This window comes from Dromaius novaehollandiae, chromosome 7 (assembly GCF_036370855.1).
Source record: "Dromaius novaehollandiae isolate bDroNov1 chromosome 7, bDroNov1.hap1, whole genome shotgun sequence".
Lineage (NCBI taxonomy): Eukaryota > Metazoa > Chordata > Aves > Casuariiformes > Dromaiidae > Dromaius > Dromaius novaehollandiae.
This window is the reverse complement of record NC_088104.1, coordinates 3,061,293-3,083,555: the sequence shown is the minus strand read 5'-3', so window position 1 is coordinate 3,083,555 and position 22,263 is coordinate 3,061,293. Positions and strand designations below refer to the sequence as shown.

Sequence of the window (22,263 nt, the reverse complement as noted above, 5' to 3'; positions counted from 1 at the left end):
TATGCTCACTTTCGTTTTTTGTTATTATATAGGTGAATTTTTCTTCCAGGTTTGGAAACGACTTGTTCGCAGGGAAGCCGCATGAGTAAGGCCTCGCTTGGCGATGGACTCCCAGCCCGCGCTGGCCTGGGTCCTGCTGCTGGGCCTCATTGCTGACTGCCTGAAAGCCGTTCAGCCCAGAGACTTCACAGTGAAAGACATCATCTATCTTCATCCTTCAAGTAAGACGCGTGTGCATGCGTTATAAGAACACTGGAAGCCATGGCATGAGGTCTAGCGCGAGGACAAATAGAGTATTAAGACAGCAGAAACGTCAGAGGGTTGAGTTGAATGCTGAACAAAGATTTAAAAAAAACCCCAGAATAGTCTTAAAATCAAATTGCTATAAGATGGAGCATTGCTTCCCAAAGGGATTAATGGACAGATGCTGTTACAGACAGTTGCTGAGCATGTCCGGGGTTTTTTTGTTTGCTTGTTTTCCCTTAAGGAGCTCTCTGACCCTGATGCCCAAGTGCCAGAGCAGCACAGTTAACCTGAGTGCATCGATACCTGTGAGCAAGGTCCAAACGCGATTCATTCCCAGCTGTGGCACCAACTGTTTGTGACTATTTCAGTAATTTGCTGAAGTAATGATATAGTAATGTCACACATCTTAAGATCTTCCATGGACTCTACTTTTGCTAGCTTTTTCACTTTAGCAGATATGAAGTCATATAGTGTCACAAGAGAAGAGCACTTGCAAAGCTGTGCCTACCATCTGTTCCCAGAGAAAGCTTACAGTCTTTCAGAATTTGGCTGAAAAAATGTGTACTCTATGCAAGCATGCCAAAATTTGCGTTTTATGTCATAACAAATGATTTTGTACATACATGCTTTGATGCAGGCTGTAGAACAAGGGAGAAGAGTCACTGAAGAAGTATTTGGGAGTACCTTGCTCTAACCCGGGTGGCCTGAGTCGATGGAATCATTGATTCCACTGTCCTGTGGTATTAGACAGACTTGAACTGTACAAGTAAAACTGGGTGCTGTGGAAAAAGCTCTATTGAAAGAAACTGAAAAACCTTCTATTTTAAAGTCAGATCTAGTCAACTGATTGTAGCTGGTCCCCAAATCTTAGTGTTCAGCCCAATATTTTCCTGGGTAATCTATTTGGGGAAAGCCTCACTGAAAATCTTCTTAATTTTGCTTCTCAAGCCAATACCCTTTTCCAGCATGTCTACAGTTGAGCTCTTCCATGTTGACATGAGTACTCCCCCATCCATTACTGTCCCCCCATAGGAGCTTGGGAACCAAGAAAGTCAGGGAATGCAATACGAATCAGACAGAGAATTTATGTAGGGTGCTAGTATGGGATATGTGATGTTTAAGACCATGTAGTTAATGGAAAAGAAAAAACAATACATGTATGGATTCAAAGCTCCACTTTAGAGAACACTGTGGAGTGGCCAGGCTGTTAGAGAATTTGTATGAAATTTCTTTCCTAAGTTGAGAAGCTGTTTCAAAGATAATTTTGAAACACCTGGAGACAGAGACTTGAGAAAAAATACAGGTTTGGTGCCTGCAGAAGAGCACTGTCTCAGAGCAGAACACCTTTCATCACTGCTACAAAATTATTTTAAAGTATGAAATTTAGTACTATTAGTAGCTAGTTATCTTAGTTCACTCCATATAAAATACCTAGATATTTTTATCAATACTATAACATCACTGTATGATATATAAGGTAATAAATATATGCTATTTTTTTTTGATCAAGCTGGCTTTCTGACCTCTGCCCCTAGAAAGCCTGAATTTTCCTCTCTCCAGGGTTTTTCGGGTCTTTCCTCTCAGCATAACTAGAGCTAAGCTAAGTATGCTATGATCTGTTCTCATGTTTAACTACTTAGGTTATTCACATTGTCATGCTATTTCTAATGTTACTGGTATTTAATATGTTAAAGCTTACTAGGTGGTTGGTCTGTAGCTTATGCTAAATCTACTTAGTTGCTCTCCAGACGCTAGATGAAGTTTAATGAAAAAGCAAATATGGATTGTGAAGACTTGCCCCTTAAAAAAAAAAAAAAAAAAAAAAAGAAGAAAAAAGGAAAGAGTTACATGAGCAAGCCAAAGGGAAATTCTGACAGGCTAGCGTATCTGGTGAAAAATGGCAAAACACAATCTAGTAAGTACAATGTCTCTTGTATCGCACGCATGTGTCTTTTACTGTTTAGAGGAAACATCGTCTGCTTCTCCTGTCTTTGAGGTGGGGCAATTGCTGTCACCAGTGGTAGTGAATACTGTGACCTGCTAGTTTTCTGGTGTGACATGGGTGAATTTAATTAATGCTGTTCTTGTTGAGTTGTGCACCCCAAACTCTTCATTAGGGCAGCATCAAACCCACCCGAGATGCTTCCATCTGACTTGCTAGGTTTTACCTGAGGACACGGGGAGAACAGGGAAAGTTCACCAGCAGCAAAACCCACCCCTGGTACCTGCGTGTGGTCTAGCACAGAGCTGACGGGGCAACTGCTGTGCTCTGGGGCTGGGAAAGAGGAAAAGGTTGAGAGGGGGTAGAAGTGAACTGTGGCTCACAAAGCTGCTGAGGTTCAATTTACTGCACATTGTGAAGATAAATGTGATCCCGTCACTGCCTGGCTTCTGAGATGGTGGCAGCATCTTAACAAATCTATTAAATGTGTTACAGAAGTCCTGCCAAAAGACCACTTAAAATGGTATGTTCTTCATTTGGCTAGATAAATTAGACCTGAGGCTCCTGCTGGTAAGTAGAGGCTCAGCAAATTGATTTTTCTTTCCTTTAGGGACATCAGCATTCAAAAGTGCTAGTTCATTTCTTCAGTGGGACACGTTCCAGAAGTGTTTAATCCATCTGATATTTTGTTATCAGCACTGATAAAGTAACAGTATTGGATGTGAGCTGTGATGCTAAGAAAGAAACGGGCTTACTTTTATTCACATTAACTCCCTTTGAAGTCAGTAGTAGGCACTTTTACTTGGTAAACACAGTTGAACTGAGTCCTTATTGTATATTTACGTGTCTTCCCTGCATTGCTATTGGTGACAGGACACTTAAAAATCAAAACCAAGTTTTGATGAAATTGGCAGGTGTATTTCTAGTAAGATATAAGCAAAAAGAGAAAATATTGGTACGTGCATTCGAAAAGCATAGTAGAAGCTGAGTAAGGGGATCATTTTAACTGAGTGTTGTTTATTCCTTTTAGCCACACCATATCCTCATGGATTTAAATGTTTTACCTGCGAAAAGGCAGCAGATAATTATGAATGCAACCGATGGGCTCCGGATGTCTATTGTCCAAGAGGTAACGAGCTACATGTTAGCATTTCAGTTAAACCTGCCTTGGGACAGCTTTTCAATAGCTCCACTGAGTGGACAGCACTGAGCTCCCATTATTCCTTAGGAGTACTTGAATGTAGGTGATTGCTGTTCACATTTGTAAGCCTCTTCAACACCAAAGATGTGTAAGTGATACAAATAATCCCTTAAGCTTTTGTATCTCTTTGCAGTGGATGTAGTTTAGAAATTCCATCTACTCTATGTACGCCTCTTGCTCAGTCAGAAATTAAATCAGTCTGGTATTTACTTAAAGTTTATATTTCTTACTGGTGAGTACTGGACCAGTTCTTGCATCCCTCCAGTTATGGCACAGGGCCATACTTCAGCAAGCTATGTCAGTGCTACTGAAACTACTTCTTTTCAGCCAGCATCTATGTCTTTTCACTTGCTTAGGTTCATAACTCCAAGCAGAAGCTGAAGATGGGGGTAGCCTCAAAAGGGATTTAGGTGCCTGTATCCAACATCTAGATATCAGTGAGATCCTCAAATCTCCTGCTCCCTTGCCACCTATGTTTCTGAGAAACACAAAAGGCATTAAGATTGTCTTACCTCTGAGTGCTTACTTAAACATCAAAAAGCTAAATCCCAACTATAGACATAACTGAATTTTGTTGTATTTGAAGGGATTTGAAGGGGAAAAAATCACATTTTGGTGAGTCTCTAATTCATTAGCTATGTTCATACAGACCAGAGCTACTAGTTATTGTCACTAGCTCTTCTACCTTTTAGATGCAAGTAAGAACAAATGCTTACATTTCCCTTACTACAGATTCAGAAAATACAGGATTTTAGAGATGAGAATGGGCTAGCTGGAAATCTGAATCTATCTTTAATCTTTATAACAAAGAACTTCTTATCTGCTTTAACTGGTGGTATCAGGTAACCTTTTTACTCAAGGCACAGTGTGTTCACAGTGCTGGGAGCGTCCAGACACCCTGTACCCTGGAGCTGGACCGCAGCCGTGTCCAAAGCCCAAACCCATTGCGCGTCCCTGCTTTCTGGCTGCCGGGGTAGAGCAAAGCCGCGTGTCCGGGCTCTGCCGCACAGCCGCCAACTCGGACGCAGGTGTTCGGTCGCAGCGAGCGGCAGCAGAGCACGTCACGCGCTGCTTCCCCACGCCCACCTGAAAGGGGACCCGCTGAATAACCCCTGCTTTGTGTCAGGTCAGGCACGTTCCTCATGTGGAGCACATCTAATTGTAGAGGCCAGAGCATACTGTTCTTTCCCTTGGAGCAATTTGTGTTCAGGTTGTCTTCAAATATAGCTAATGGCTGACCTAAAACCAGAGATTTTGGAACAGATATGAAGGAAGATGCAGACCGGAAAAGCATTCAGAGCACGCATGCCATATGATTTTACTTAACAGAGAGGAGAATTGTGCTTGTTGTTACTTAAAAATGGTTGTAAATGGATGGCACTTTGTTGGTCCTCATGGTTTACACTCTTGTAATTAAGGAGTAACTGCTGAGACAGTGTTACTGTTTTAAATGAACAGGGAACTGGGGAAGGGGAAGAGGCACCTGTGGCTTAAATGCTCTGTCCTAGTCTGCTATTGCAGTGGAAGTAAAACCAGAAGCAGGCTGATAATTTCCTCTGTTCATACTCCACAGAAGTCATTCCTTCTGGATGCCAAATCATTGAGAGCTTTTGGTTTTATGGCTCAGTTTTACAAGCTAATATAATTTAAAATAAGAAAGTTGCTTATTAAGCCAAGTTTTTCTTTGTTGGTTTAATTTTCAAAAGTAATTTCAAGTTCTAGTAAGGAAGTCTCATAAATATAACCTCAGAGTTGAAGTATGACTCCAGGAGTGTTCTGGAGGCCTGAGGTTATCTGCTCAGGTAATTACCTTATCTCTGGGAGTCAGGTGGGTACATTTATGGTGCTGCCTCCCTCACTGCAGTGATCTGAAGCCTTGCTCATTTGTTCGTGTTAGATGGTGGTGCAAGGCAAGAAAATTTCATCCTGACATTTGCTCTAATTTTTTTAACCAGAACGCTACTGAAAAGAAACAAAACAAAACATTTCCAGTAAACTATAAAGTAGGGCTTACTAAAAAGAACCACATTTTGTTGTTTAACAAAATTTATTAAAATGGATAGTTAAAACATTAATCCCTGTATTGAACCAGCATGAGAGAAGGCATGTCCTAAAAGGCAGACTTCCTGCTGTGCATTAAGCTTATTTTCTTTTATTTATTATATTCCTTTCAAGGAGAGACTGTTAGTGATCTAATTTGTATGGAAATACTGCATTTAAAATACTCCCAATACACTATTTTTGGATGGCTTGTAGGCGGACTGACAACTCGTGAAATAGATGATTGCTGCTAAAGCAGTGGCAGTGTTCCAGCTACTGTACGCTGCGTCTGAAAAAAGCTGTCAGAGACTCCAGTTTGGGAAGTCAGCTCTCAAAAGTCAGTGTGTGACTTTGAGCCATTCCAAATACCCGACTCAGAGCTTCAGTACCCAGTTTAAGGCAGAGAGATCAAATTTCTCCTGCTGGATGCTGACCAGGCCTGCTGTGGCTCAGCATTTGGGTCTGGTTTACTTAAATTTAGCCTGGGTTTCTGCCTGTGACACGACCCCTGGTTTCTGCAGCCATTTGCTCCAGTCATGCTCCCTTTCCGTGCTGTGGGAGGATGCCCATGAGGTGGACCACTGGCAGCGGGTGTGCTGAAGCTGCTGGGTTTTGCTGTAGGTCAGCACTGCTTCTGGCAGCCTGGGCTGGGATGGTCTATTCTACATAGTTTTTTGGAGCTACCTCATAGCTGCAGCACATCACACAGTCTTTGCAAAAGATTGCACCTCCACCTCTCCCTATAAATGGCATGAGTAGTTTACACAGCTGGGAGAAAAACACAGAAGATGACTTACGTTGTCACAGTTACGTGGGGGTAGTTTCCTCACCGGGTGCTGGGAGTCTGATTTACGAGCTGTTTCAAACCATCGTTCTTGGTGCTGGCCTGCACGTGCTGGTGTCCCTGGCACGCGGTGCCTTCTCTCGTCCCTGCTGCTCGCTGCCTGCCCACGGCCACCTGCGCTTTCCTTCTCCTCCTGGCATTAAAGCAGCTAATGAAAACCCGTTCTGTGCATCAGGAAACCTCGCTGCCTTTCTGAGATAAAGCACTTCTCTGGCCCGGTGACTAGTGCCTGAGGCGCTAACTAGAAAAGCCAGTTTTGCTCCTGTGCAGCGTAGATTGACAACCCTGAAAATTTAACCTCTCTCTGTCATGGGCCTGTTGGCATTGTGGTCCAGTGTGAAAGGAGCCAGGGAAGCAGCCCAGATGAGAGGAGTATGACAGCAAATTTATAGTCTCAAACAGCAATCTATAAATTATATCTGCATCCCCCAAATAATTGCATAGAGCTATAATCTCATTTTCAAATGCTGAGCTAATGGAAAGTGTTGGACAGCCTTAAGTATAACAGCCCACTCGGCCTGCCTCTGAAGGGCTGTTAAAGAAACGCTGGAAGAAAAAAAATAAATCCCTGCATGGTATGATACAACAGAGGCCAGGTTTAAGCTGACAGTATCTTCCTCCATACTGCACAGAAAGCCTTTTAAAGAGGAGATTGCCATTGAGCAGAGAAAAAGCAGAGTACTAGTCTATCCTTAACACCATGGCAGACACCTGCCTGCCTGGCTTGGACACCACAATAGTTAAAAGCATCAAATTTCATGCTACAATGTCTTATTTGAATTGCTCTAAATTTCTGTATTATTTTAGTTAAAAGTTTTACAGTCGATGGGCCTATCTGCTTCTTAGGCTCAGCTTGGAGCCCTCTTCCATGCCTCCCCCAGGCCTGACCAGCTCCAGAGCAGTAATTACAGGTTAGACTTGCCTCTTTACCTCACCTCTGCTTTGCCCCGGGCTGTCTCGGGGGCTCTGTGGACCATTCCTTTCCTTATCAACTGTCATCACTGCGCTCAGGCTGTTCGGAGAAAAGAGTCAGGCTGAAAAAAGACCAGACTAGTGCAAAAGTTAATAGCCTTGATGGCAGTCTTTTCTGCCAGGGTAGCAAAAGTCTGCTTCAGTTTCATCTGGGCTTGTATCGTCCCTGGTTCACGTGAGTGCTGGTAGGCAATGGAGCTGCAGCACGTCTCCTCTGTAGGATTAACGTTGCCCAGATGGCATTTAGGAAGCCAGTGGCAGCACGTTCTCCATTAGAACGAGGGGTTTTGTTGCTTGCTGTGGAGTCCTGCAGTTACCGCTGGTCTCACAGGAGATGGTCATCAGCTCCGTATGAAGAGCAGCATGCCTGTTTTCATACGAGGGGAAAAATACATATCTCCAGGATGACTGCACCATACTTTCTAAAACAGATGTTATTTTTTTTAGCCTAAACAACCTTGGGAGCGACTTTGAAAGAGCTATGGGGTGCTAGATGCTTTGTTTTTGCTGGCTCAGTGTCACCAGCCCAGTTTGTCCCCTCAGCGGGAGTAGAGCGTGCTCCCCTTCGGGTAAAACTGTGCGCCTAAGCTCGCCGTGGGGAAGCCTGGAACATGCATGAAGAGCTTTGTGCTGTAGCCCTCCCGCATTTGAAAGAGGGCAGTACACCGAGCGTTTCAGCCCTCCGATGATAAGTAAGTCAAGTCTGTTTGCTGTGGTTATCACACTTGAGTTAGGAGCAGGTCAGAGATATGACAGATGTCTGAGGGTTTTTATTGCCTAGTGAATAACATGTACATTCAGTAATCTCCCTCTGCTGTTGCCGAATGCCTAAAACACGACAAGCACGCAGGGCTATGCCTGCGAGAGAATTGCTGCACAGGAATGTTCACTTTGAATTGATTACACGCCTTTTTTTTGCCCTGTGAAAGCAACAATTGCATCAGTAATAATGTTGATTAATACGATGCAAGGTAGCAAATTAAGAAGAAACACAGAATGGAATGTTTCCTGTGTTGAAAATACAGTGTTTTCATCTTACAGTGCTGGGAGGGTGATAGGGCAGTAGCACCCTCCAGTTCCCTCTGAAAACTAAAGAATGAAATAAAACTAAATTCCTTTCAGCCTGAGCTCAGCCATTGTATTTGTAGCTGATCCTGGTTTGAGCCTTCAGGCTGCGGGAGACGTAGACATTAAGATGCAGTGGAAGTAACGGGGGCACAGTCACAGCAGAAGACTACATCAGTCATCCCAACTGTTTTGCTGGTCTTTCACCACTATTTTAAAAATGATAAATTGAGAGACAGAGAGGCCAAATAGTCAACTCCAGGCTATGCAGGAAGCTCTTAGAGAGCCAGGGTTAGAGTACAAACATTGAGGACAACTTGCACAGTCTGTTAAAATAAAGGGAAAGGGGATCTCCAATTTACAGTGTGTTAGGTGCTTCTAAGCACTTAGTGGTTGTACGTGAAGCTAGGAAAAATTTAAACCCATATAAATGTAAGAAGCATGAAAGCTTCAGATATAAACAGATAATGCAAGTGTTCATTTTTGAAAGTAATTCTTGTAAAACTAATGGCATACAAGGTTGTAGGGGTTTATCTGCACCTTGCTCCATAATTTGACTGTCTAGTCAAATTTATCTGTAACATATAAATCCATGTTAGTTTTGAGACAAAACTTCTTCCTGGTTGCAGGTAGGGGTGTGTGTGTACGCGCGTGTGTGCATGCACAAGTATGTATTTAGTTAGTTACACGTAGTTACTGTAATAAACACACACATCAAAATTCTTCCTGCTTTTTTTGAAATCCTAAGGTTTCAAAATCCTAAGATTTCTTTCCTATTTCTTTACTATTTGTAGAATATCACCAAGTTTGAATTTGCTGGGAAAACAACATTTTCTCTCTTTCTAGGTACAAGATACTGCTATAGCCAACACATGATGAAAGTTACTGGAGAAAGTGTATCTGTCACCAAACGCTGCGTACCATTAGAGGACTGTCTGTCTACTGGATGCACATATATAAAACACGAAGAATACAAGGTCAGAATAAAAATTACCTTTTTTTCTGGTATAAAGCTGGGCAGAATTAGCCAGAAGTCTGACTTGTTCAGTGAATCCATCACCATTGTCAAAAAAGGCATTTCTGTTCTTAATGAGCTCTGGCACTGTATTTATGGAAGCAAAGGAATAACCTCTCCTAGCAAAAGAAAATACTCTCTTTAAGCCACTATCCTGCCAGCACCTTAGAGGAAAAAACACTCTCTTCTATTTGAGAACTATTTTGCCTTTATTTTACTGTGTTTATTCTAGTCTATTCATCATTATTCTGTAACTGATGCCCACTGACAATCTGTTGCTCGTCTCATTGAAATGGGCAAGGGGAAACCCTGAAACCTTGGGAGTAGATACTTTATATCTGAATGAATGTTTATAAAAGATTTTTGGGGGAGGTTAATAGTCAACCTTTTTGAACATATCCAACAGATTAAAATAAACAGCTTTCTGAATTACCAGAGAAACTGCATTCCTCAGCAACATCTGTTCTGGAGAAACTCCTGTGCCCCTTCATGATGGGAGGAAACAGCAGAGGACTTTGCTGAAAACCAGCAGTGCTCTTTTTTATCTAGGGAAGGCAGAACACAGAGGTGCCAGCCTCGCGCGCTCCCCCTCCCCGCTCCACAGCGCTCCAGCGTACGCAGGAACCGCGCTTGCACGGGCGCCTTTGACGGCTGGCAGTCAGCAAGGCATCTTCATTCCCAGTCCCAACATAAATGGGGAAAAATGGGAATGACAACAGCAGCTGCTGCATTTTTCCCCCAAATGCTTAGAGAGAAAAATGAAATTGTAAGACAAACCATGGTTCTGCAAAAACAAGAGCACATACTTAACTTTATGGCTTCTTAGTCTCAGGTACATTAGTAGTCTTAGTACATTAGTAGTTGCTCTAAAACACGTGCACTCTGCTAGAATATTGTACGAGACCTCCAAGTAGATTTGATTCTGAACAAGAATTGTTGGTTAGCCTGGTGCCTAGATACTAGGTGATGGGCAAAAAAAGAGTCTATATAAATAAATACCGATTTCTTTGAGTTCTGGCCTGTGAGCTCTACTTCAACCAAACAGAATTTTTTTTCATCCATTTACTTTTTTGGGGTAAAAAGATAACTGCTTCAAAATGGATGTCCTCCTTGTACTAGACAAAATCTGACCTAAGAAAAGCTCCTGATCGGGCAGCTTCTTCCCTCCTGCCCCAGTTTTCCTCGGTTACTCTTGATACCCACAGTGGTGAATGTATTCAGAGCCTTCAGCCTGCCCAGAATGAGGCAAAGAGGACTGTAACTAACTCCACCCTGTCGTTATTCTAGCGCAATACTCTCTAGCACTTCAGGCAAGAGCAGGACACCAGTGGTCAGCTCCCGCACAGGTGAATGTGCTTGTTAAATTGTTGTCTAAATTGATTAAGTAAAGAAAAAAAATCCAAGTGGCCATTGCTGATTTGCAAGTATCATATTATTTCCACTACATCTTTGTTCAATAGCATTGGTGTTTTTTCAAATAATAACTGAGTTAACACCTTATTTCTTTCAGATCTGTACTTCCTGCTGTGAAGGAAGCATCTGCAACTTGCCACTGCCAAGAAATACAACAGATGCGGTATTTACAACACTGTCCCCCATAAACAAAACAAAAAGACTGTCACACCATGTAACACTAACAACAATGTCTCTCTTGTTGGTATTTATGTCATAGCATTGGGTTATGCTGCCACACGTGTAGAGTCGAGAAAGCTTAACTGGAGGAAAACATCTACATGAACATTCAACCTTTACATACATTCTCAGGACTTACATTTTGGAAATGTCTTTGAAAACCTGATTTTCCTTTATTTTTGTCAATGATGACCTAATGGCTCTGGTATGTAGCTCTGTCTGAAGGGATAAAACCTAAGTTTCTTCACTGTTTTCTGTAGCAACTCATGAAAAATGTTCTCACAATCTGTGGCTTAGACCAAGGCATAGACTTTTCTTAATGTCTGTCTTTTCTCTGTGAACAAAGTTTTATTTAAAAGTACCTTATCCCTGCCGCTTACCATTATCATCTGTTCATGTTACGCTTTCTTGTTGCAATAATTTGTTACAGCAATAACTGTGGTGTCTTGTTAACTTGGTTTGAGAGCATACAGTAAATAATACAGACATGCCTTTGTAGTCTCCCAAATCTCCCCTTATCGCCTTCTGTCAGAAAAAAACCCAGGGATTTATGGCAGTGCAGAAGTATGCTGGAAGGAGAGGCAAGTTCAGAAGGGGCTACTGGCAATAACAGCTCGGAACAGGCCACAGTCGCACGCAGATGCGTTCCCCGCGCTAGGCCAGGACCCGCGGGAAGCATCTCTGCCCCCGCAATGACTCAGTAGAACAACACACATTTGCATCATCAGATGGGTACAAGATCTGTTTCGTTTATAAAGCAAACCAGAAAAAGTCTAGGAACTCTGCTCTTGAAGCATAATGTGGAGAGGGAGATGGATATACAGTCTCTTAACCTTCCGTTAAATGGAGGAACATATATTAAAAGCTGTCTGAGCGTCAGGTTTGAGATAGCGGTGCATGCCAAGCAGCACCGTTCTTAGTGTTTCCGAGTTTTATGTTTTCACATTCAGGTATCCAGTCATGCAAGATGTTACTTTGGCCCCAATCCAGGAAAGCATTTAAATTTCAAGTATAATTATAAGCATGAATAATCCTGCCAAAGTCTTCAATTGTGGAAACATGCACACCACCCTGACTCCATATGCGCGCTTCCTAGTCACGTCTTTGTGTCAAATGCAGGGAATTCCTGGAAGGATAGTGACCGGATCAGCTCAGCTTTTACAACAGTGGTTTTAAAATGGACTAATACTAGTCAGATTTATTTCCAAACTAGGAAGCAAAACTAACACAGAGTTCATATACTCTGTATTCCTGTTGACTTCAGTCAGATATGCACAATAAGTGAGGGTATTTATTAGGAATTTTAAACTGAAAAGGCTAAATTAAAAGATATGAAAGGTGATGACAGTCTGGATGAGGAGACCGATGGCTACAGTGTGCGGAACAGTTCATTCTGAGCAGCTTTTGTTATTTTCTTTAATGCACTCCCATTATGTAGTATGGGATATTACTAGCTATGCCTAATCTGATGACTATTTCTTATTTTGCTTGGAAATAATTTCTGCAATATTTATGTTTGTATGTTGAGTAGGATCCAAAGTGTTTTAAAAAATTCTTAATACTGATATTGCCAGACAAAGTGGTTGTTTTGCAAGTGGGTAAGCCTGTAATATATAAATTATCACAAATTATATATAATATTTTACTATTGAAAAAGAATCAACTTTGTTTTGCAAGGTCAGTAATAAAATCAGGGTGTCCATGGACTTGTTTTAAAGTTAAACCAAACTTTTTTCTTTTTTTTTTTTTTAAGGATTTTTTGCAGCACTGTAGTTGTAAATTGTTCTTTTATGGACTAGGCTTTGGTTAGTGGTTTTCCAAGGTAACTTGCACTTTATGAAGTTACAGTATGCTTATGCTCTACAGTTATATGGTGAGACACAGAAAAAGGAAGTAAATGCTGGAATCTAAATGCTTTGTAAAAATCTCTGTCTACGACCTCTGTTACGCTTTGCTGCGCTCGAGGCTTAGCCCATATTGCACATGGCCAGTCGTAAGCAGAGCTCCAGGAGTTCCTAAAAGCTTACGTGGTGGCTGCAGCAGCAGAGTTGGACAGTTTAAGGATTTACATTTTGGATTTTGATTCCCTACTGTTAAATGTGTACATTTAAGGGTCAGTCAGTAAGGTACATAACCAGCAACAAGAAGCAGAAATTGCCTCCTGATCACACCGAATACCCTAGTCAACAGTTTGCAGTCAGGTTTCTGTTTGCTTGTTCTGTTTCCATCCGACTTCTCTGCATACGGTCTCCCTGTATTTCTCCATGTACTTGACAGTTCAGTTATTTAACAGGAGGATACTTTAATGTAACTCACCAAGTATAACCTGTGGTAGCTTTGAGCTAGGTGTATGTATAACCACATGGATTAAGCTGCAGAAATGGCTAGTTTTCCTCATAAGGAAAGAGACTTCTACTAACACCACCGAAAGGTTTGGTACCTACAGCTAGATGACATGTGGTCAAATGCTGTCTCACAGTTTGCGTGTGCACTAATAGACAAGAAAGGCTATTGGGGAGCTGTCTTCATACTGCGTTTAGGTCAACCTCAGGCAGACCAGAGCCCTCTCTTGGGCACCTTTACCCACAGAGCCTGGGACTCAGCTGATCAGATTTAGTTATCTGCGTTGTGGAGGTATGAAACCAAGCGAGTTATTTAAACTTCCTTTGTAGGCGATAGAGAAAAATAGGAACTTCAGAGCTGTGGTTCATTGTATGCTAAGGTAGATGGCTAAATGCTGTCAGCTCGGGCATACGATAGCGCCTACAGAAACTAGCCTGGCTGTAAATGCTACATCCCACCTAAGGTATTTGTCAGCTACTGGACTTGGCACAACTATGTCTTTGCAAAGTAGCCGAGCAGGAGCCATTCTTAAGCACGTCACCAGCATTGCTCTGAACTAATATGATACTGCTGCAGGTAGAGAGCGTCACGGTATTTCTGCTTTGCAGGTCCATCTCCCCCGACTGAGCCCACTGGTGTGCCAGAGTTATGCCCTGCCAAAAAGCCATAGCACTGTCAGACAAGGCCTCCAGCTCCAGCCCTGTCCCAGAAAGAGCCTGGCCTGCGTGTCCAGCAAGGCAGCAGCTGTCCAAGTAATCCGCTCTGTCCTAGGTGCAGCGTGAACAACCTAACAGAACGACTTAACAAGTAGGGAACCAGTACGTGATTCTGTGCTCCAGAGTGTTGGTGGCCCCTGTCTGCCTGCAGATTGACCCTTTTTTTTTTTTAACATATAAATGCTGAGCTGCGTCATATTTATTTGTAGGCTCTATATAATGTTATATTTCTTTTAAATGTCTAATTTTTTTAAACTATTGTAAATGCTGTACATTTGTATAAATAAATGTTTTAAATATTCAGATGAGGTGTGATATGTCTGATAACAACGCAGACTTACAACTGTCATCCTCTCCTCTTACTCTGGAAAACAACTGTCTCCTTCCCTTCATCCCTTTTTAGTTTCTGTGATGTCCCATTAGCAAAAGCAGCAAAGAGCTATATTTAGAGTATTTCCATTTCTGTTGTTTAAGGTTCTGCTGAAGCCAAAGAGGCTTTCCCTACATTTCAGTGGGAGTTGGACTACATTCCCTCCTATTTAACATCCATGGTCAGGGATAACTGAAGTTTGTAGCTGAGAAGCAAGAACACGTGTGCAAGATATTCATATGGCCTTGATTATCTCGACAACAGTTCTGACCCTGCATTTCAGGAAAGCAGCTGAGAGCCACAGCCCTTTAGCAGGTACCTCTTCTACTTCTTTTGCATTCCCTGAAGTGTTAAGTGCTACAGAAAACACAGCTTTGTGAAATAAAAATGCCAAGGCAGGCAGTTGGGAATTTTGGTGCTGTTATTTGTTAAGATTTTTATTTATTTTACACTGAACATTTAAAAAATAAGTCCAAGGTAGCTGCTGTCTTGTGTATGACCCAGGGATCTTCCTTTCCCTCACCTTTTCTTAAGCTTTAAGTTTTCCATAACTCTGCTGTCACTAATTTAATCCCAACACTGTCTGGTTGTTTTCATGCAGTTATTTCTAATTCACACTCCTAAGACCAAGACTTTTTTTGGATGTAAACAACTTAATGTAACTTATGAAATGATTCTGACAAAGTTATTGTGGACAATGTGAAAAAAATATATCTCAGAGTTAAAAACAAGTTCAAGTTCTAAAAAGATACATAAGTTAATGACATAAAGGAATATATATGTAGTATGAGGTAATGCTGAAAAAAATCCTCTGTTCTTCTCTCACGCTCAGCACGTAGAGAGGTAAAATTACTAGTTTCTCCAATTTCTTCATTCCCTAAGTATAGCAGTTTGTTCTTGGAAACATGAAGTAACAAGGCTTATCAACAGCCAGAAACCAGTCAGTAGTAACTAGATAATATTTAAGATCCTAAAATACTATGAGAGCACTTATCTTTCATATGAACAAACACAGAATCCTCAAACTTTTACATCAGATGTCCAGCTGCTACTAAGAGCCAAAGTGTCCTATGGAGGCCAGTAGGGGATTGGGGGGGGGGGGGGGCATAGGTTTAGCTTAGCTAAGCTTTACCATCAGAACAGTTGATGAGCATCTTGTTTACAGCACACCGGAGACTGCTGAGAGAGAAAACTCCCTCAGAAGGGGCGTGGAAACAGGAAAATCACGTATTCAGTGGAAGGTTTCCAGAAACTCCTAAAGCAGAATCTCAGTAAAAAATATCGATTTTTTTTTTTTTTTAAGTCCCCTTCTTGCAGGCATTTCTAATGGAGATGCAGAGGGTGATTCCTCCTCTTTTCTGCTATAGTTTACAGAAAGAACAGAGTTTAAGGTTGCTGTTGGCATGGTTTCCAAATACTATGCATTTCCCTGTGCAACGCTCATTATCCTTACAGGACTCGCGGGCAACTAGGGAACCTGCCAAAAGGGGGAAAGATGCTGAATAAGTAGGTTGTAAAAAGTCCTACTAAAGGTCATTACAGGTCACCAGCCCCTTCAGCAGAGGGAACGGCTGATCTTAGGTCTCCTGGCAGCACAAGGTGAGGCGCCAGCAAAGGGGCCCCAGCATTTACAAGGCGATCACAGCAAGAAAACAGTAAGGCAGGCGAGTGCACTGCGGAGCCTAACTAACACTATGTGCTTAAAGCACCAGGAAGCATGTTCAAGTGTCATGATGTCAGCGGTTTGCTCCCAGTAATGGAAAAAAACCTGATGGTAGCTTAAACTGGAGGGTCATTAACAGTTTGAAGCCAAATAGCAAACTCTTCAGTTAGGTTTCCCTATCTCTCCCCCCCACCCCCAAATGCTCCCAGCTAAAGAATAACGGTATCAGTCAAGCCCAAGGCAGCACTTCAAAACAAAAGGCACCAAAAAAAAACAAAAAACAAAAACAAAACCAAAAAAACCCCAACCAAACCAAAAAACCTAAGTTCTTTTAGTGCCTCGGATGCCATAGGGCACAGTCAAAGACAACAGGATTTACTGTCAGTCACCGCTGACAGACTGACCTGGGAGCAGCTGAGCGCGAGCAGGCGCACACGGCTTCAGCCCTTTCGGAGGGGCTGCACAGCCCCAATTAGCACAGCTTTGGCCGAATAAATGCAGTTTACACTATTGCTATTCGCTAACTGGAATACATTAACATACCTTCCCTTAATTTCACCCAACCCCGTTTTGCCCACTGAAGCTTCAGCAATCTCTGTACCTTCTACTTATAAACTTGCCTCCAGGTAAGAGCCTTATTTCTCCCATTTCTGCAGGTGCAGCTAGGGCCACCGCTCCCCATCATGGACAGGTTAAGGCTCAGTGCACGCCAGCCTTACAGCACTTACTCCAGCTCATTTCTTAAATCATAACGTTCCTGTATGTAGCCCAGGGATCTGAAGGCAGCTGCTAGTTCACAGATGCTTTGCTTCCACTTCTGCAGAGCACTTGAGTTCATTGACACCAAAGACGATTCAGCTTTACTGCGTAGCTCATGTGTCCTCGTCTTGGACATCACCGTACAAAGCTGCCGCGTGCTTTCTGAGGCAACCCATCAGACAAACCGCTTCCTGCAAAACCTGCCCTGCTCCTTTGACCTACACTGCCAAATCGATGGTTTTGGTGGCGTTTTTCTGTTTTTGTTTTTTTTGTCTGTCAGTCAGTAGTTGTAATCCTTGCTGCTTGTGACCTTACCTTTTACAGTTTCAGTTCTTGTTAGTCCTGGGGTTTATCTATTAATATTTATGACAGCCAAAAAAGACCCCAGCAGCCCTGATATTAACCACCAGACTTGTTTTACGTGAGCCGTTTTTGCCCTGAAGCAGTGACTCTGTGCTGGAATATATCCGGCCAGTGAGTTTGGGCAGCAAGATGCCAGACTTCAGGTAGAGGAGAAACCTGAGCTCAGGTTCCCCCCATCTCGGCTGACTACTCGCACTTTCATCTCCCAGTCTTTTCTTCGTGTGCCTTATCACTGCCGTGCTTCCAAACACTCACTCGGAAGCGGCATCTTTTCGGAAACCCCTTTTTTGTAGTGGGTTTGACCTGAAGCGCATTTGTTGTATTGTTTGTTTTAGAAGTATGGCAACTAACCCTCTAGCTCACCCCACACTGGTGTACTCCACGTCAAAACGCCCGTCCAGTTTTTGTTCTGCCTGGCTAACAGATGCTCTACGATGGGAACCTCATTAGGTCATTGCTTGGTTCTTGTACCAACTATTCTTTGCTCTTTTCCGGGTGAACAGAACAAATTTAATTTCCTTAAATTAATCCCTAAATCCACTTAGATCCTCCTTAAGAGCCAACCATTTCCCAGACTGATCTAATGAAACCATTCCATCAAGCATTCACTTTATGTATTTGAAAGCATTTTAAAATATATCTATTTCAACTTATATGTATTTATGGGGTTTAAGGTTTCTATCCATTATTAAGATTTCATCAGGTGTTAAACATGTAGCATTTACACACTTCATCACTCTAACCTACGAGGTTTAGACTAAAATAGCAGGATGTCTTCAGCACGGTAGAGCCTATCCCGTATAAATGCAATGAAATCTAACATACACGTGATACTGGAAAAACCAAGCAAGCCACCAAAACCCCTTCCACAGTACACTTTTCAGAGAGAGACAGAAGCAACCTGAAAGCGCCAGCTTTACTAAAGTTTATCACATATAAATATTTCACTACTCGCCAACATAAAATTAAGATAGGTTTTAGTTATGCTACAGATGTTCCCACTAAGCTCTACTGAAGATAAGTCAAGTCCAACCTATCAGTCCGAATGCCTTAGGAATTACTGAACGCAGCCTCCTGCCCGGGCTGGGAAGCCAAGGGGAGGCCGGGAGCCAAGTCGCTGCCACTGCGCGATGATTGCACCCGAGGCGGCTCGGCTCCCCCGCACGAGCCGGTGGGGTGGGAAGCTGGACGTGCAGAGGGGAAGGGGAATCATCCGGGAACGTTTCCTCGGCTACCCGAGTGCACGGCTGCAAGAAGACACAGAGCAAACGGCAAGATGCCGCCTTCCGCCTCCTTGCTGGAGACCTAGAGCCTAGAGCTGGATCAGGCTGCAAACCGCTTCTCAGGGGAGGGCAACAGGGGCAACATCTACGGGTCCAGCCACCAACACTCTCAGTTTGAAAATCACTCTTCACACCCAGCACTTTGGAGAAGAGTCTGCCATCAGTAGCACACACGTCTCCTCAGAGCTTTCTCATATCACGTTAATAAGCTTAAACCCCTAATTAATAATAATAATAAGGTTAAACCTCTGCACAGCAGTCAGCAACAAAGAAGAGAATACATTTTTTTAAAGTGGATTTGCGGGTGGAAAGAAAAAAAAAATCAATTCAAAAGTATTCTTCCTTTCCCCCATCATCTAAACTCGCACTGAAAACCATTTAAAACGCGCATACAAAGGTGCCTGTACTCAGACCGAAGGAAGAGCTGATGCACATAACCTGTCTCCCGACATGACGTGGGTTACCTGCTGGGGGGCTTCCTGTAAAAATTCCAGTAATCCTCCTGCTGCGAGGCTGTGTGCCGTGCAGTACGGCATCTGCACAGCCAGGTAAGAGGTCCGCACCTAGAGCCCACACCAAGTTTTACTGGGGTAGAGAAAAGAGGGGGGGGGAAAAAAAAAAAAGGAGATCTGATCTTTTCTAACCAGGCAACAAACCAACCGAAATTGGTATTTCTAACATCAGTTGAGCACAAACAGTAAATCAGAGAAAGAGTTTGACGAAGGCAGGGTACACATTAGGAAAACTAACATCTTGTCTGAATGAGCATTTTTGTAAAAACACCTGCTGCGGGGAGCAGAGGGGGGCTCTGCCCCAGGGGCAGGGGGAAAACGAGTGCAAATATCCCCCCCCCATTAATCCCCTCTGGAGCTGCCGAGAGTGACATTATCTAGGCACCAGCAGAAGGGGACATGGATGGGAAAATGGGGTGGGAAGCGACACATAGGACCTCACCTGTTGAGAGGAAAAAAAGCCTTTTCTGTCAAGCAGGTAGTGAGTGCTTAGGTACCAATGCCACATCAGGCGGAGCACGCGGGGGGGCACAACACCTGCACACGTACGCGGTGTTTCCCAGCCAGACTGACTGGCTGTCACCTGAAAGTGTCCTACCAGACAAAACCGCGAGTCTCTCCTCCAGGGAAAATATATTCCAACAAGTTTTAGCTCAGCCATTTCTCAACAGCTGAGATTTCTACCAGTCATCCCATAGCCTTTATGGCTCCCTCTGTTCCTCTTTCAGACCTTTATCCAGAGGGCCATATTCAGGACAAGGACTTTCACTGATTTTAATGGGCTGTGAATCGGATGTCCCTAGCATTCCCCTCTATTAAAATATACCAGAAATAATCCTAAAACACTTCTGTATGAGGAAAAGGGGCTCGTGATTAGAGATCTATCCTTGCTCTGCTGTAGACTCGTGACATGAACTGGGGAAATGATTTCAGAGAACAGCAATGTTTGCCTTCCAGAATAGCTGTGAAATTTAATTTCAGTTTTTCCTGAGATGAGCAAGCTTCTGGGCTGAAACAATAATATGGGTGATATAAAATAGCTGACACTCAGCCAAATCCCTCAACATCACGTCACTCTCATTTCTGAGATGACTTTTACAACAAGATTAAATAGCATTACAGCATTCAAAAGTTAATTCACAAGGAATAAGATCTGCCTCAGTTATTTAGTTTTCTGACAAAACAGCATCATGCACAAGCTAAATATGAAGTTTGCTATTATCATTCAAACTAATACTTCCCCACAGTATTATGTTTTCCATTTCTTCTAAAGGGTGATCTTTGATTCTGTGCATCTTCTCCTCAAGTTTTCGACATGCTAATAAAGCACAGATCACATTCATACTTCCTATTCTGATGCAGTAGCTTAATTTTGACCAACAGCTGAAGTCAAAGCAGTGTGTTTAAAGCTAAGGACGTGCTTACATACCTCATTCAGCTGAGGCCGGACTGAAATGTATAGCTTTCCAAAGCCTAATGAAAGATCAGTCCTGTTCTTTGAGAGGTTATGTTGCTTTTGTTAAGCAAACAAAAAAACACCTCTCTTTGTAGCTTGATACAAATATCCTTGTTTTAAAACAATATGGCATTAATTACAGCATGAATAACTTTATTGAAACAATATAGCATTAATTAAAAGACAGAACCCTCCCCAAAGCTCAGGCCTCACAATACATTTACTTTCCTTAAAGCTTTTCCTATCTGTTGGACTCTGCAGTTTTAGTGGCAGAGATTACTTTCTCAGCGAAGCATAACACCCAGCTGCATGAAATTTCAGTCTCATAATCCTGTTAGTTTTCCCTTGTAAGAATCCACAGTGATTAGACCTTTGTATTTGTGCAACTCCTGAAACAGTATTCTAAGTCTTATTTCAAAAATAAGAGAAGAATTGCCATTGCCAAGGTGAAACATCATTACTTTAAAGGCAGTGCAGCATCTCATGGAAGCCATAAGCCATGATCAGTTTGCAACTATTACTTAGCCCAGGGTCTAATGCGGATTGCAGGTTCGTGTGTCAGTCTCGGAGACCTGCCACCAGCCCTTGGCTTTCGCCCAGGGGAGGCCACGTTTCCTTCTTTAATGGGAGATGGCAAATTCCACAGACGGACAGTTGTCAAGAGCATAAAGCCAAGATGTTTCTTATTCTTGCTGCAGGTACCGGTGGGTAGGAGAAGACCTCATTTGTTACACTAGAACTTTGGTGCTAAGTTAAATCTATTTTCATCGGTATACGACAGGTTTTCAGAACCATTTTTTCCAAGGGGTATGCAGGAGGAAGGATGGGAGGGGTTGATTTTTTATTAATGGCATTTTGCTTATTGACATTTCATTGAATTGCCATTTCTAGACAACCCTGCAGTGAGCAGGGGGTTTGGACCAGATGACCTCCAGAGGTCCCTTCCAAACTCAGGTCCCCAGTGAGTCTGCGAACAGCTCTTCAATGTCTGACACAGTAAAAAATCTGAATAAAAGAGGCTGACATAGAGAGGAAACATTCCAAAATTGAGTGTACCACATCAGTTAACCTGCTCAATTATTTTCATTTGTGAAAATATCCATACTTTAACTTCTTGTTCTGAAATGTTCTTGACAGAATACCAATTCTCCTAAATGAGGTAACATTATATACAATCCAATTCACACAAGAAGTGACTGGGGAAATAACTCACATTACAACGTGAAAGTGTACATCGAAGAAATACGCCTTTATAAAGGAGAAAGCATTTCTCTGTCCAAAAATGGAGTTTTAGTCTTTGACTTACGTGCACACACATAAAGCCTCAAATTGTATATGAGCCAGACAGGCACACTACTACTCATCTATCTGTAAATACCATACATATTTATACACACCATGTGCCATATAGTACATATATATCACTTCAGAACAAAACAACAATTAAAAAAACAGGACAGGACACCCATAGGGAGAAGAACAAGTTGACCACAGATAGTTGCTGGATATGCACAGTCTTTAGTGAAAAGCTGCTGTCCAAAAAGCCTAGGAAACATGCATTTAATGCCAAATAAATAGAATAACTACATTAGAACTAATACCAAGTAGAACAACTACATAGGTGGTGATTTTTTTTTATATCTGTTATTTACCATTAAACAATAGACTGAACAAATGAGCTTAATTGGATGAATCATTAAAAAAAAGACATAAAATCTGATTAGATCGACAAAACAGCCTGATCTAAAAATGACTATATCTGCTGCACACAGACTGTGCTATTCACTTCCCTGTTGTTTCTGGCAGACAGACTACATAAGCTTTCCACTCAATCTCCCCCC

General features: G+C 42.4%; 1 protein-coding gene and 1 long non-coding RNA gene across 13 annotated transcripts in view; one reads left to right on the top strand and one right to left on the bottom strand.

The window, feature by feature from the left end:
* LYPD6 (LY6/PLAUR domain containing 6) overlaps positions 1 to 14,319 on the top strand; it is a 45,718-nt gene extending 31,399 nt beyond the window's left edge. For 4 of the 9 annotated variants that reach the window (XM_064514560.1, XM_064514558.1, XM_064514555.1 and 1 more), the window contains 5 exons: positions 50 to 221; positions 3,219 to 3,317; positions 9,157 to 9,287; positions 10,836 to 10,901; positions 13,909 to 14,319. In XM_064514560.1, the coding sequence (XP_064370630.1) occupies positions 104 to 221; positions 3,219 to 3,317; positions 9,157 to 9,287; positions 10,836 to 10,901; positions 13,909 to 14,082 (588 nt within the window). In that variant the 5' untranslated portion in view covers positions 50 to 103 and the 3' untranslated portion in view covers positions 14,083 to 14,319. Of the gene's footprint in view, positions 1 to 32; positions 222 to 3,218; positions 3,318 to 9,156; positions 9,288 to 10,835; positions 11,449 to 13,908 lie in introns of those variants that run through there. The other 5 variants (XM_064514559.1, XM_064514557.1, XR_010389887.1 and 2 more) reach the window with 4 other exon arrangements.
* The window catches only part of LOC112981725 (uncharacterized), a 35,164-nt gene that overhangs the window by 7,479 nt on the left and 5,422 nt on the right, over positions 1 to 22,263 (bottom strand). The window contains exons 4-5 of one of the 4 annotated variants that reach the window (XR_010389889.1): positions 7,209 to 9,444; positions 3,311 to 6,406 (exon numbers count right to left, since the gene is read on the bottom strand). This is a non-coding gene — a long non-coding RNA (uncharacterized LOC112981725). Of the gene's footprint in view, positions 1 to 3,310; positions 9,445 to 22,263 lie in introns of those variants that run through there. The other 3 variants (XR_010389888.1, XR_010389890.1, XR_003258792.2) reach the window with 3 other exon arrangements.